This window comes from Balaenoptera ricei, chromosome 2, assembly GCF_028023285.1.
Source record: "Balaenoptera ricei isolate mBalRic1 chromosome 2, mBalRic1.hap2, whole genome shotgun sequence".
NCBI lineage: Eukaryota > Metazoa > Chordata > Mammalia > Artiodactyla > Balaenopteridae > Balaenoptera > Balaenoptera ricei.
The window spans coordinates 161755116-161770484 of NC_082640.1; the positions used below are offsets into that span (position 1 = coordinate 161755116).

The window sequence follows — 15369 nt, forward strand, 5'->3', positions numbered from 1 at the left end:
TAAGAGAATGTGTATTAAGACTCAGTGGAGTTAGAGTTAGACCACTAATATTCTTAGGAATTTGCTAAAAACATAAAAACAACACCATAAAGTTCAGCAGGCACAGTTCCTTGGACTCAGAAGTAGGAAGAATACAGTACCCAGTGAGGATGTCTTCCGGATTTAACTGCAGAGCTCTTTGAAGACTCTAAATCCATCAGAATCCAGCGGTATAGTTTTGTGAGACATTTCTTATAATGACATCTGAGAATGTTCCCACTTATAAGTATAGAGGAAAATAAAATGAAAGAACCTTTAAAGAAATCAGGTATGTTTTATTGGCTCTTGCTGAAACAAATTTCTTGGATCTGTTACCCAGAGACAAGCTTAAGTGAGGAAACATTGCTACTTAATTTAACCAGCATTTTTAGGATTTAGTATTGGCAAGATATTTGGAAATGTTGCAAAATACAAAATATTTTCAGATATTTGATCCAGAAATGTAGACTGGGATTTTGCCAAGACTATTCTTTATGCAGCATGGTGAGAATGCTTCTTCCGTCTTCTAGAGCACGTGAACAAAATTGACTAGCTTAGAAGGAAACATCCCAATCAAGGAAATCGCTGATATTGTGAAGAATAGAGAAATTTTTCTTGAACCAGATAAATCAAATTTGATGATTAGGTGGGAGAAATGCAGCATCAGAAGAGGCAGAATCAATTGTTGGAAGTAGCTCAAAATGAAGCTGACCTGGACAGAATTCTATGGGGCAAAAGTTTTATTTCCGTTTATTTTTTTCCATGCATATAAACAAGATGGGTTGATGGATAGATGGAGAGACGTGTGATAAAGGAAATAGAGCACTATGCTAATTGCGGAATTTACGTGGGAGGTATATGATGGTTTACTCTACAATTTTTTTTTAATATTTATTTATTTATTTGGCTGTGCTGCGTCTTAGTTGTGGCACGTGGGATCTTTGTTGCCGAGTGCGCGATCTTTAGTTGCGGCATGTGGGATCTAGTTCCCTGACCAGGGATCGAACCCGGGCCCCCTGCATTGGGAGCCAGAGTCTTAACTACTGGACCACCAGGGAAGTCCCTAAAAGTTTTATTTCAATGACTTCAAATGGAGTTTGTTTTTATATTTTTATTTTTAACCTCCTTTTTTGAAAATGAATTTTGCTGTATCCACTTGCTATGAAGAGAGACATTAATTTTAGAAAATACAGCTTTTGTCATACTGATTTTCTTTTTTTTTTCTGTTCGTGGATTTTTGTTTGCTGCTTTATAAATGGGAAAACTTGAAACATGCTGGATGTCTTAAAGTTGCATGGCTTCATTTCAAACCGATAGTAGACAATATTTAAAAATAAAATTGGTTGGTAAATTTGTGTTGTTTGATATACCAAAGCAGGTTGAGATTACTTCTGTGAGCCTTAATAAATAACTTTCTAATGCTAAACTAATAAAGTGACTCAAGATCTTTTAAAAGTACTTTAAAATGTAAGTAAAAGTTTTACAGTTCTCCTCTTCTTACATTTCTTTCGTTTTTGGGGAAAATAAACTTACCCCTGTGACTTAACTATGAAATTTACATTTCTGATTGGCTAATGAGCTAGAGTGAAATTAGGGAAACTTGGAATCTTTCGATTTGAAAACCAGAAGACGAATGGACAGTGCTTTGTTTTTGACTGGAGCTGATGCATTCTCTTGTGTTTTACTCTTTTTTCAGTGAAACCAGCAGTGTGTGTAGCAGCAGTGACACAGGGCTCTTTACCAACGATGAAGGACGGCAAGGTAATCTTGATTCCAGCTTTGGGACATTGGTTCAGTGTTTCTGGGAAGATTCTAGTGGTTCTAGGAGTGCCTCACAGAGAATATGATGGTTGTCTATGAAAGTGGTTTTCAAACTTCAGGGCATAAAAGCCATGTGGGGGAACTGTTAAAACGGCAAGTTCCTGAGCTCCTGGAAATCAGATTGTCTAGAGTTGGCCCCTGGAATCTGCATTTTCCGCAAGCACCTGTGGTGATTTTTGTGCAGGTAGTTCAGACTTTGAGAATCATTCATCCAGGGGGGTTATAGTGTCAAAGATGGAACTTTGAGAAGTTGCTTTTTATTAAAACCAAAAAATAACCTTCTGTATTACTGGATGTTAAGGCATTCTTATTTTCACATATGGAGGATTTATTTTTTTAACCTTATTTATAAGTGGCCATAGTGTTCTAGGTGAATATATTATAGAAATTCTTTCTGAAGTTTAGTAGAGAGCACTGTGAATAAGGCTGGTGTATGTTAATTATCAGTTTTTTATTTTTACTATTTAAACAGTAATTTGATCCTGTCCTGTACACTTGCTTAGTGACACAGTAAGTGTGTACTGATAAGAATTTCTTATAGCTCCTTTGGACTGTAGTTTTCTTAATCTAAATAAGGGGTTTGTAGATCTTCTGAAATCCAGTGATTTTTCTCCAAGGGTTAAGTGATTGAAGGACAGAGACACGGCTACATGTCTAGGTTGATCCAGATAGGCTCCTTAGTGACTGAAGGGATCCTGGGACAGTGAGACTTAGGTTCCAAGTCCTAGTTTTGGAGAGAGACCGTGGGGGAGGTGTCTCACCCATGCCTCAGAGTTGTGGGCATAGATGGAGTTCGTGAGCTTCCTACTATAATGGAGGCTGTTGTGAGTACATTTCTGTTCCTTTCTGATTCTGAGGGAGCTAGGTGTCATTAGAAGCTGTGTGTATATACTCCCCGGTGAGCTCTAGCTAGGGTCTTGATTCTCTTATCTCATACCAGGAAAGTCTGGTTGTCTTTCCATGAATGAACTGGAGCATACTTTCAGAATTACTTTTTCTTTGCTTTTACTACAGTATCCTAATGCATCTCTTAAAGGTTATGATGTGTATACAGAGGGGTAAGAAAGTGTGGATCTATTACAACCAATTAAGTTTTGGGCCTTTGGAAAGCCTTCCACTGATAAGGAATCCTTGGTATATTATGGAAGGTTGTAGAATGTTTTATAGCCCCAGCTTTCCTCTTTGTCTCTGCCTCAACTTCACACATTTTGGTGATATTTAGATACTTAGAGTTCTCAGCACAAAGCTATGTTACTTCCTGATTCTATGTCTTTGTTTATGTTGGTCTCTCTGCCTGAAATCTCATCTTCACCTTTCCTTGAATGGCTGGTCATCCTCCAAGACAGTTCTCATTTTGCTCCTCTGGGGCATATTTGTGGACTACATCTGTGAGTTTTGCTCTCAGTTTCTTGTTGGGTTTGGCCAGTAGGAGGCAACAGCAGAAGTATTGAGGGAGGGAGGTGAAAGAGATTGGGTGTATTAGTCAAGTTTTTGTTATGCTAATACTGTTTAACAGCCCCCAGATTTCAGTGGTTTACTACATTTATTTCTTGCTATGGGGCTGGGGGTTGGCTGTGGGTCAGCTGATCTTGCCTGGGCTCAGCCTGTCTCCAGGCTTCAAGTTAGGTTTGTATCTACTCATTGTTTTCTTATTCTGGGACCTAGGCTAAAGGAGCAATGGCTCTGTGTGGCGTGGACTTCTTATGGCAGAGTACATAAATGCCAAGTGACCAAACCAGACCATGCATGAACATTTAAAACTTTTGCTTGAATCACATCTGCTAGTGTTTTACTACCTAAAGCAAATCAGATGACTAAGCCCCATGTCTGTGTCCATGGAATGAGGAAGTGTGCTCTGCCTCAAGGGGAAGGCTCTGTGGAATCCCAGGGCAAAGGAAAAGGGTGTGGATATATCATTCTATTATAGTGAGGTAGTGAAGAGTTGGAAACAGTAATGCAGTGTTGGATTAGAGCTGTCCCTGACTCCCTTTCTGTTGGACTGCTGGTTGGTAGGGGTTGTGTTCTTCTGCTGAAGGCTACCTCTCCTCTTTGGGCCCTTCTGCTATAACCACGGTTCTCTTTCTGTGCTCTGGTAACCATTCTTTCCCCTTGCTTCTTCAGGTCTAGGAATGGTAAAGACTCCCTGCTCTGCTGGCTCCGAATGCTTCAACATCCCTTTGGCTTCTCTTAGTACTGTCTATACCTATGTAAATAATCACTTCACTAAAGTCTCAAATACCCCATTCAAATGTACATGTTTCCTAAAGGGATTCTGACTGATACACTTAGTGTAGGCATCATCTCCTAGAACCCTCGACTCTTCTTTCCCTGTACTTACTGCTTTCTTATCACTTACCATATTACACTATTGTTTATAGATGCATGTCTTTTCCATTGAAGCTTTTCAAAGGCAGGAGTTTTTTTATTTGCTACCACAATAAGTAACAACATTGCCTGGCATATAGTAAGCTCTTAATAAATAATTATTGGGGAGCCCAGATAAGGGGAAAATCCTCCTTTTTCTCCCTCAAACAGAAGTGTACATAGAACCTCAAATTATAAAACAACTAAACTTATTTTGGTTAAAGCAAGGTCCTAGAGGAGCAGGAGGTCTGGAGCCTGATCCACTCAGCCTCTTCCTTATTCTCTGGCAGCACTCTTTTGAGGAGCTCCTGCATCAGGCATCCTAGTGAACCCAGGTTGAAGACTACTGGTCTAGATGAGATCTCAGAAGGTTCCTTCCAGTTCAGTGAGTCCCTTTCTGTATTATCAAAAATCTTGAGTGAATGCTTGAGAACCAAAAAAAAGAAAATTCCCGTATAGTCTGACATTTGTCATCAGAAAATATGATCTAGCTAAATAATACTATTTTAATAAATGGCCTGAGGAATGCTTATGAATAGGAAGGAATTAATATATTGACTTGCAGTGAAACTAATCATTGTTAATTCTGATGTCTATCTTTAATTCATCCTTGTACCTGGTTTGGTGAGATGCTTTTAGAGTAGTGGTTCTCAAAGTATGGTCTCCAGACCAGTTTAGCATCACTAGGGAACTTGTTAGAAATGAACATTTTTGGTCCTGTGTAGGCCAGGATCAGAAACTTTGGGGGTAGGGCCCAACAGTCTGTGTTCCAGCAACCCTTCCCAGTCCTTCTGATGCACACTAAAGGTTGAGAACCACTGTTTTAGAAAAACAGCCTGTTGATGGTGTGTTTTTATAAGGGAACACCTGGAGCAACTTCTTTAGTGGCTTCTTTCCCCTTTTAGAGATCTCTGCAGTGATTTAAGAGTTATCATTCTCCTGGGTGTTAGTGGTCCATGAAACTGATACTTCATGAGATTAGCATGGCCTGAGCAGCTTCCTTGAGATCCAGTACCCATTAGAAAATGAATGCAGTATGAACTCTTTAGATGTTCTAGTAATAATTTCCTTCATCCTTGCTGTTTTGAAAGGGGTGTGGGGTAGCGGACATAAAGTTACCCATCTTACTCTTTGTGGGCAGGAATAAGCTCTTTGGGAAATTGAGATGCTACCATTGTAGCCAGTAGAAAGAAGTTTGAACCAAGCGTCTGGGCTATATGGGTCTAGTCTTGACTTTGTCAATAATCAAAAGTATGGCCTTGGGCAAATAGTATAACTTCTTGACAAGCCTTGGGGGCTTATATTGTCTTTTTGGTTAGTTTTTTCCTGGTAGCTTGGATTGCTACTGTCAAGATGATTTTGTGTCCCATTAATGAGGCATCAAGGAAGAAACAAGGTATGGATATACATTCCTTATTCACCTATTATGAGAAATACAAATATAGCAGGAAATTCTTCAGGAATAGCTGGTTTTGAATTGAGAAACATTTGTGGGCTTTGAACCTCCAAGTTCATTTTTACCACTTAGAATGGTACATGGGAGGCAGTTTATTTTTGTGCTAAAGGCTTTGGAGTTAGTCAGGCTTTGGGTTGAAACCATGGCTTCGTCATTTACTAACTTGACCTTGACTTCTCTGGGCTTTAGTTGCCTAATTGATAAGTTGGAGTTAGTGTAAGGTTTGGAAGAGATAACAAATTTACAGATTTTTAGCATAGATTCTGGTAGGTGGTAAGGGCTTAGTAAATGGTAGCTTTATTAGTTTTTACTATCAAAAGCAGTCCAGTGTACCACAGTATGACATTTATGTGGAACTAGTTTGATGTCCCAGTTTTCATCAAAATATGGATCAAGAAGTATCAAAACAATTTTTTTGTATTTTGGCTTTGTTTAAAAAGTATAATCAGGGCTTCCCTGGTGGCGCAGTGGTTGAGAATCTGCCTGCCAATGCAGGGGACACAGGTTCGAGCCCTGGTCTGGGAAGATCCCACATGCCGCGGGGCAACTGGGCCCGTGAGCCACAACTGCTGAGCCTGCACGTCTGGAGCCTGTGCTCCACAACAAGAGAGACCACGACAGTGAGAGGCCCGCGCACCGCGATGAAGAGTGGCCCCCACTCGCCGCAACTAGAGAAAGCCCTCGCACAGAAACGAAGACCCAACACAGCCAAAAATAAATAAATAAAAATAAATAAATTTTAAAAAAAATGTATAATCAAACCCATAGCACTGAGAAGTCATCTTCGTATTTGGTTTTTCATAGAGCATGTTAAAATTCCAGCTTATGATAGGATCTCTTTGCTTTAGGGGATGACGAGCAGAGTGATTGGTTCTATGAAGGAGAATGTGTCCCAGGATTCACTGTCCCTAATCTTCTGCCCAAGTGGGCTCCTGACCATTGCTCTGAAGTAGAGAGAATGGATTCTGGACTGGATAAACTTTCAGATTCCACATTCCTTTTACCTTCTCGGCCAGCTCAAAGAGGTGAGTTCTGAGGAGACCAAAATATACTTCACACTTATGTGATTCTGGGGAGAATCTTCCCATGGCAAGCATACTCATGCCTGTAAGCATGCATTACCTATCTGAATTTTAGAACTAGTCCAGAGATTTTTCTAGAAGATTCAAAGGTGAGTCTCAAAGCTTGGGGTTCTCTCCATTCTTACCTAAATCAATCCATGGAGACTCTTGGAATATATATTAGCAGGGCGTTCCTTCAGCTTGCTATTGCCATTTGTGCCAGATTTAAGAAGCCTAGCAGCGTGTCACTGCTGCTTATCCTGCTGTGAAACTGATGGGCTACTGAGTGCCCAGTGGAAGCCTGAAGTAGTGGATCTTGGAAGATAACAGATTTCAGTAACAACACTCACGTACAAGGTATAATGACATTTTAAAAATGGATGATTTAAAAATATTTTAAAAAATATTTTATATTAATAATTCTATTATTGTGGACTATAACACAAATACATATCCTTTCCCTTTGCTTTCCATCAATTATGATGTAGCAAAGTGAAATGGAAAGAGCCTAGGACGGGGAAGGAAATGTGGTAATACTCTGTGGTAATACTGTCTGGTACTGTCTCCCTAGCTCTGTGACTGTGGCAGAGTCACTTCATTTCCTAGGGACATCAGGGTCATCACTTAGGATATCGTGACAATGAACAAAACTGTTTCAGAGGTTTCCTTTAGCTCTATAAATTTATGATGTGAGGATTCCCAGTAGTCAATAATCAACCAGTTAGTCAGTTACCAAGTATATGTTGAGCATCTATTGGTGATCAGAATTACAATAGAGCTGTAAATTCCTATTCTGTAGCATTTCATTGTAATAAATTTGGGTGATTGAAAGTCCTTCTCAAAGCAGTTGGTTCTTGGTAATGATGCTTCGCTGAGGCACGTTGTTTGCTACCTTAAAACTTTCATAAACATTTCAGTGACCATTTCTAAAAGTTCTTTATGGACCACTTAAAGTACATACAAATTGAACAAGAATAGGAAGAAGAAACTTTAAATGGCCTATAATCCCACACCCAGAGTCATTGATAACATTTTGGTGTGGATTCTTCCAGTTGTCTCTTCTATGTGTAGAACATATACAGCAATTAGAAAAATGGGATTATACTATACATGCTATTTTTACCTATTTCATGAATTAGAATATTTTTAAGATAATAGCTAACATTTAATTTGCAATTAGAAATTGTAGATAATACGTTATATTTGTACAGTGTTTTTAGTTTATAAAGTACCTTCCATGTGCTATTTCACTGAGTCTTCAAAACAGTCCTGTAAAAGAGGACTGAGCCAGTGATTATTATTTTTTTATAGATGAGGATGCCTATGTCAGAGGTAAATGACATGCCTAAGATCATACTACTGGTGACAAAGACATGGGAATAGTAAATCATTGGCAAATAGCCTAGTGATACTAGTTTAAGGGTTAATTTAGTAAGATCTTGGGGGGGAAGGCCTTTGGTGTACTAGAAGCATATCATTGCTAATGAATCTTCTGCATTCAGTTACTGAGGTCTTTCTTCTTTTTTATTTAGGGTACCATGCTCGCTTTAATCGTCTGCCTGGAGCTGCAGCTCGATGCCTCAGAAAGGGGCGAAGAAGGCTTGTTGGGAAGGTGATAGCTGTCATTGTTTTCTAGGCTCACTGGGAAGATAATATTTCCTATGAGATTTGCGTACACTGTTGATAATCAAAGGTGCTGCAGAACTCCCTGGGGTTAATTAAGCCAGGTGTATTTTGCAAGTTCACAAGAGTGAACATTATATAGGGTGTGAATGGATACACACAAAGAAGATGAAGCTTGATTTATACAGAAGTTCTGACAAAGCAAACACTGTCATGACAGTGTCTGCTGTCTGTAAATCTACAGGCCTGATCTCTGTCTCTTCTTCTCTTTTGATTAATCGTATATTATTATTATATAAGTTGAAATACTCTTGGCTTCTTTATGACTCCTCTTGAATTCATGAATGCTTCTTTTGTTCTAACTTTGGTCTTTTATTCTAGAATTCATTAAAAAAGAAAAAAACTGGGCAAAAAAAACCTGTTATCAAATTTCAAAAGCCCCTCCTTGGCCATGAGGGAGGGATATTTACCATTTACTCAGTTCTGCCTTTGCCAGGGACTGTGCTAGGCACTCAGTTCACTTAATCCTCCCAAAAATCTTGTAAAAAAGATGATATTCTCTTCAGAGGATGAGGAAAATGGGTTCAAAGATGTTAAGGAATGTCTGATGTTACCCAGATAGAAGTGGCAAAATATAGAAAATTGAACCCAGGTCTACTTCTTTTTTATCTTTTTCAATTTAAATTTAATTAGTTATTTCATTTATTTTTTACTCTGGCTTTGAGATTGAAAATAGGTTAAGACTGGGGTTCATACCCAGTCAGAGAGGATTGTGGTGGACAAAGAATAAGGACAGCAGAGGCATTTTAGAGCATTAACGTGTTTGTTCACTCAGTAAGCATCTAGAGTGCCTATGTGTGGCAGGCTCTATGCCCAGCCAGGTATGTAGTGGTCAGAGCCACAGTCTGCCTGCCCTCAGGGAGCTACTGTTTCATAGATTAATCAGGGAACTGTTTTCTGCAGAAGAAATGAGGCTGTTTATTTTCAGATGAATTCATATTCTTTTTATCTTTAAATTCAATGTCAAATCTCTAATTAGAAAGACATTTGCTTATTGGAAGAATGATACGTCTTCTTTTGGATTACTCATTTTATAGGCGATAAAATGCTGCATTTGCTATTCTGAGAGCTTATTCTTATCAGGACAGCTAGCAGGGTAGGAGTGCATGAGGGAGGCAGGAGGTTGGGAGTGGGGAGCAGAGCGCTGGTTTGACTTTTTCTCTTTATTGGTTAGGCTTGACAGATGATGTTCTCCCTACCACCTACCTTACTTTGTTTCAGCTCCTATAAAATAAGAGCCTTCCACTTCCATGGAAGTAAATCATTTCATCCTGGAGGCTCCCTTTAGCTTGCATGGAAGGAAAGTAGGGCCTATTGGATGTGTCTTTAATGATTTCAAATGAATAGGATAATATTTACTTGTTTAATTCATCTTCATCACCTTAAAGGGATATTTGTCATTTCTACCAGAGGTCACTGTTCTGCCCCCCTTCTTCTCCCTCCCCCATCTCTCGTCTCTTTTTCTAAATTGTAATCATAAATAATGAGTTTCATTCACAGCTCCCTGCCAGCGAGCTGCTAATTACGCAAAGTACTGCTTGTAATTTACACAGTAATAAACTGTAAATTTAAACATTACGGCACTTTAAGTTAATAATTTTTCTGCTGTAACAAATAGCTCATTTTTCACCCATCTTTTCCCTTGGCCCATTACCATGGCTGTGTCTGTGACCAGGAGGCATAGGTGTAAGGAGTGAAGGATATGAAGAATACAGTATGTGAAGCCTTTTCATTTAGCTCCAATCCCACCTGAAATCTGACCTCAAATTCATTTTTCTATAGCCAGTTCTGCTGAAATGTGTACGCTAATATTTAGGCTAATCCACACACATAGATGAATGCAGATAATAATGTTTGCTCAGAAACAAATGTGTTTGAGTACCAGGCTTGACATTTTTGACGTTCATGTCTATGGCTTACGCTCTCTCATCTTAACACTTCCTCAAATGTGCGTAACTCTTGCTCATGTACTGTTGGTACGCATCCCAACGTTCTGTGATAGATGTTCACTGTAAGTGTACTCACGTTAAATGAAGGGTGAGTGCCTTCTGCCATTTTCCAGTTTTTTGGATATGATTAGTTTCTGAATTGCTTGTGGTGTTACGGATATGATTTCATATTACAATCTTGAGAACCGGAAATTTAAGAAGCAATTTATACAGACTTCTATTTTTACTTTAGGACATGTTTAACAGGCAAAATACAGGGTGACGATTTTTGTAAGTTACAAAAGTCCTTTGACGTGTATACATTTAGTTAGTAGATACTTAGGTGTTATCAGTGAGGACTCAGTAAATGTCCGATTATGAAGGCTCTTGAGGCTAAAATCATAGACTCTAGGGATCTTGGTGTGCTGGCCTGTTAAAAATTGGCTGCTGTTGGATTTTTTTTAAAGTGTTTCTATTTTGATACACTTTAGTAACTCTAGGAGGTATTACTCACTATATTAAAATACTGTATATAGTAAAAAAAATGTTTATAATGACTTTTTTTTGATCACTAGAGAAAAATAAGTTTAGAATAACATGCAATACTTTAACAGTAGAGTACCACAAAAAGACACTGTTGGATTTTAAGATTGACATCTGACTTGTGCTTTGGGGTTGCTGGTATAATTATGGGAAAGCATGAGCTTGATGACGGATCATACTTACATATTTGTTTCTGTGGTTAGATGACACTGTTATCTTCTTTGGCTTTTCAGGAGTCCAGCATGAGTAATTTGGGAACTGAGAGGATAAGCCACCTCATTAGTGACCCTCGGCAGAAAGAGTAAGTACTTAATGTATTTACTGGCTGTCTTAGCCTTTTCCTTGAAGGAGGCAGCAGGGGAACATTTTATGAAGGAACCTAAAAATTCGATTGTAGAGCTGAAAAAGAAGGTTTTAAAGATGGGTACTTTATGACAGTTAACATATGTTTTTGTTTTTTTAATTTTTATTTATTTATTTATTCACTTATGGCTGTGTTGGGTTAAAATGGCTAACAACGTAAACTCATGAGAGTGATTTTTTTTTCCTTTCTATACTAGTTTTTATTTCTTTGCTATTTATGTCTATAGGTGCTCCATTATAAAAGTAGCCTCCAATAAGGATATTATATTTTAAATTCATTTTTCTGTCTCTTAAAAATTTTTTTGTTCAAAATGGGTGATTGCTTCTGTATTCTCCTATATGGTCTTCCCATTTTTAGACCTCTAGACAGAGAGATATCTTTTTGTTCTAACTACTGTGGTAAGTGCCACTGGAAAGCCTATGTGTAGCTATAGGAAAATCATTCCACCCTTTTTTGTGACAGCCTTGTCCCATAACATGATTGGCTCTTTGGTGTCTCTACTACATGTCATGGTCAGTATCCAGTTATACTCCTATACCCATCCAGCCTGGTTGAAGTTTTAATCTATAAAATAGGCAAGATGTGGTTTATGCTCTTGTTGAATTGGGGATCCTGTTCTCATTGCACAGCTGAGAGTGCATTGGTGTCACACCACCATCTTGAGTTTTTTTAAGAGTGTCTAGTCTTGTGCATTCCATTAAAAGGCTTTTTACTTTGAGGAGTTATTTTCTGCAAAAAAAGTTCATACACATTTAACATCTCTCTCCTTTTCTCCTCCAACTCCATTTTTTCTCATTTCTTTGTCTTCATTAACCCACATCTTTTTATCTTCTCTCTAATAATGTTCCTACCACTTCTTTTATTGTTTTCTTTCCTCTTATTCTCTCCCTCTCTTTAGTTTCTGGTTACCATCAGCTGGGAAAAGAGAACGAAATCAGGTGAGATTGCTTTCCTTTGTCATCTTTATTTTATCATTTGATTTCCTTTTCTTTAGAAAGAATAAAGCGTTGGCTTCTGATTTTCCTCACATTTCTGCTTGTGCACATGAGGTAAGGTTCTTGTTCCTTATGTTATTCTGATTTTCTTGGAGGACTGTTTTCCAAGAATATCTAGTATTCACTGATAAGAACTGTAGCTAATTCCCCTTTTTAGTTTCAACTTGTGACCTTCAGTTTATTACTTACAACACATATTTCATAGGAATGCAGTTGTCATTCTGGTTTTGAACTTGGCAGTAAGAAATCAGAATGCATCAGCATCCTGTGCTGAGAAGTACAATGTTGAATCCTAAACATATGAAGCAGAGGAAGGTAGAGCTACTTTGGGTAAAGTGGGGTTGAGGCCTAGAGCCTCTTACTCTTTTACCCTAGCTACCCCTGAGGGGGCCCTTGGCATATCTAATCCTTTATAGGGGTCATAATTTTAAAATTACTGACAGTGACTCTCAATATGTTCCTTTAATGTTTGAGGCTTTTGAGTTTTGCTGGGAGAGAGGTTGCTTTACCTTGATGATTAGTTGTAAAATAGATGAAGACTGATAGGTAAAAATTCTCAGGCTTTCTATCGCTCCATCATTTTTTTTGTTTTGTTTTTTTTTGTTTTGTTTTGTTTTGACTGCTTATTAGCTTGTTAAGTTGATAAACATTTTAGACTTGGAACTTTCATCTTGAAGTTACTGTTTCAAAATGAAACATTTAGTGGTACACCTAACTGGTGTGTATTTATTATATGATTTTAGTTGGCTTGTGGATACAGAATTTTTACTTTTAAGTTCTGATAATTTACTTTAGAAACATGTAATCATTCTATCAGACTTGTTATTTCATAGAAATATAGTAAGGACAAGGGTGAGTAAAAATAATTGATACAAAGAAAAATATTAAATAGTAGAGTGGGTGGTGGACAGATAAAGAGAAAGCCATTAAGGTGGGATGTGAGAGATTGCAGTTTGGGGAATGCTAAGCAAGGGTATTAATTGTGTTTGCATCAGAGGATCTAAAGGCAAAGAGACCTGTGATGATCACCTAGTCCAGATGTGTTATTTACAAATGAGATGTGTTATTTACAAATGAGGTTTAAGCTATTTGCCCAAAGTCATACAACATTGGGACTGGAACCTCTATGACAGAACAGTTGCTTAGTTTGTATACTTTTTAAGTCCTTTTGAAATTACCATTCAGTGTTCTTCTAGTATTGATATATATTTACTTCTCAAATTTTGGGGAAGGAGTACTTATTGTGGAAAAAATCCAAAGAAAGGTAGCCAACATAAAGTGAGGTACTTTTATTATAGTGTCCTAGTTGATCCTTACAGCCCCCTTTTGAGGTAAATAGGTGTTTTACAGATGAGAAACTGAAATTACTTGTTAAACCGAAAGTAATATTTTATGTAGCCCTCACAATAATCCCATAAAATAGGTAAGACAGATAGTGATACATCTATTTTACAGATGAGGATAGTAAAGGTCAAAGAGATTTTGTGGTTTTTAATATATGGCAACTCAGTTGTAGGCTGGAACTAAACGTTGGGTATTCTAATTCTTAATCTAGTTCTGTTTCCACTACACTGCTGCTGGTATGTGCTAACCAGTTATTCACTGGAAACATCTGCCAGGATAAGGAAATGAAAAGGTAATTTCATGCTAGTATTCTTGGGAACAAGGGCTGATAATCAATAGGCATAAGTTCCCTTTATGTCAGTTAGAAAGTACTATCTTTTGCCATTTAAGTAATTATTGTGTATCAGAAGTTTTTGAAAAATTGTTGCTTACCAAGGAATAGTCTGTTTTTTGAGGCGTGGTAGATCAGTTATGCTACATTCATGGGTACACTGTTGAATATGCACAACTTTATTGAATGGTGTCTGTGTTATGGCAAGAGAGTTGAACAGTCAAAGGGCAAAAGTAAGCAAGTAGCAGGTAGCCCTTTAGGATCAGGTCTGTTTCATATAAGCCATACTGAAGTAATCTCATTTATTCCTGCAGTTTAATCCTCTTTCTCCCCTTTACTCCCTGGATGTTCTTGCTGATGCTTCTCACCGAAGATGTTCACCAGCACACTGCTCTGCCAGGTAATTGTCTTCGAGTGACTTTTTTTCTAGATGATACTATTTCCTTTTTATAACACTTTGCAAATTAAAGTATGTTAGAGTATACTATCCAATTTGATCTTTTCAACAACCTTTTGAGGTCAGTAGTTGTTTTATAGGTGCAGAAACTGAGGCAGAGTGTTGAAGTTCTTTCCTGTGGTCACATGGCTAGGATGTGATTTAAATCTCAACTTTGACCTAAGTTCTGGCTCCTATTCCGTATTTCTTCTGCTAGAAGCCCCATCCTCAAAGAACGTTATTAATGGTGCTTGCCATGACCTGCAAAACCCTGCATGATCTGACTCCTGCCTTCATGTCCAGCCTCCTTTCATAGACTTTGTCCTCCTCAATGGGGAAGAGATCCAGCTGCACCAGGGAGCTCCATTTTGTTCTTCAAAAATTGCAACCCTTTCCTGCTGCTGAACCTTCACACGTGTTCCCTTTGCCTGGACTGCCACCTTAGAGCTCTTCCCATGATTGGCTCCTTCTCATCTCAGCTCAGGCCACCTCCTCAGGGAGGACCTGTCAGACCGCCCTGTCTAAAGGGGCCACCTATGCCACTCGCCATTCATTATCTCTTTCCTTTAGAGCTTTAGTCACAGTCTGAAATGACTTTGTTTATTGTTTTTTTTTCTTCCTGCTTTCCCCTCGGTTTCTCATTAGAATATAAGCTTCTAGGTGCTGGGACCTTGTCTTGTTCCCTGATATGTCCCCAGTACCTAACACAGTGTCTGGCACTTACTGGGCATTCAGTGTATATTTGTCAGAAAGAGTCCTGCACCTGCATAGCAGAATGAAACCAGTGCCTCTGAATATAAATTCTAAGTTGGGTGACATGCAAGGTAAATATGGTTTCAGTGATGGCATGCCCTAGCAGGTTTTTGTGCACAAGGAGCAACTAATAGGCTGAACCATAGAACTTTTATTACTTCTAGTGGCACAAAGAATTTTTTTCCAAGGTTCTGATGATTTTTTTTTTCTGTTTTTCTTCCTAACACATTCTTAAGTGGATATGTTCATAGATTTGGGGTGCAGGCTGCACA

At 38.3% G+C, this 15369-nt stretch overlaps 1 protein-coding gene across 10 annotated transcripts in view; it reads left to right on the forward strand.

Annotated features, from left to right (window-relative positions):
* Positions 1-15369, forward strand: part of GPATCH2L (G-patch domain containing 2 like) — a 63758-nt gene that overhangs the window by 13487 nt on the left and 34902 nt on the right. For 3 of the 10 annotated variants that reach the window (XR_009500967.1, XR_009500965.1, XR_009500966.1), the window contains exons 3-8: positions 1715-1779; positions 6508-6684; positions 8253-8332; positions 11108-11175; positions 12137-12176; positions 14282-14308. Coding sequence is in view for 7 of the 10 variants with exons in the window: in XM_059914719.1 (XP_059770702.1) it covers positions 1715-1779; positions 6508-6684; positions 8253-8332; positions 11108-11175; positions 12233-12287; positions 14223-14308 (531 nt within the window). In the remaining 3 variants the exon portion in view is untranslated. Of the gene's footprint in view, positions 1-1714; positions 1780-6507; positions 6685-8252; positions 8333-11107; positions 11176-12136; positions 12177-12232; positions 12288-13788; positions 13870-14222; positions 14309-15369 lie in introns of those variants that run through there. The other 7 variants (XM_059914719.1, XM_059914715.1, XM_059914716.1 and 4 more) reach the window with 4 other exon arrangements.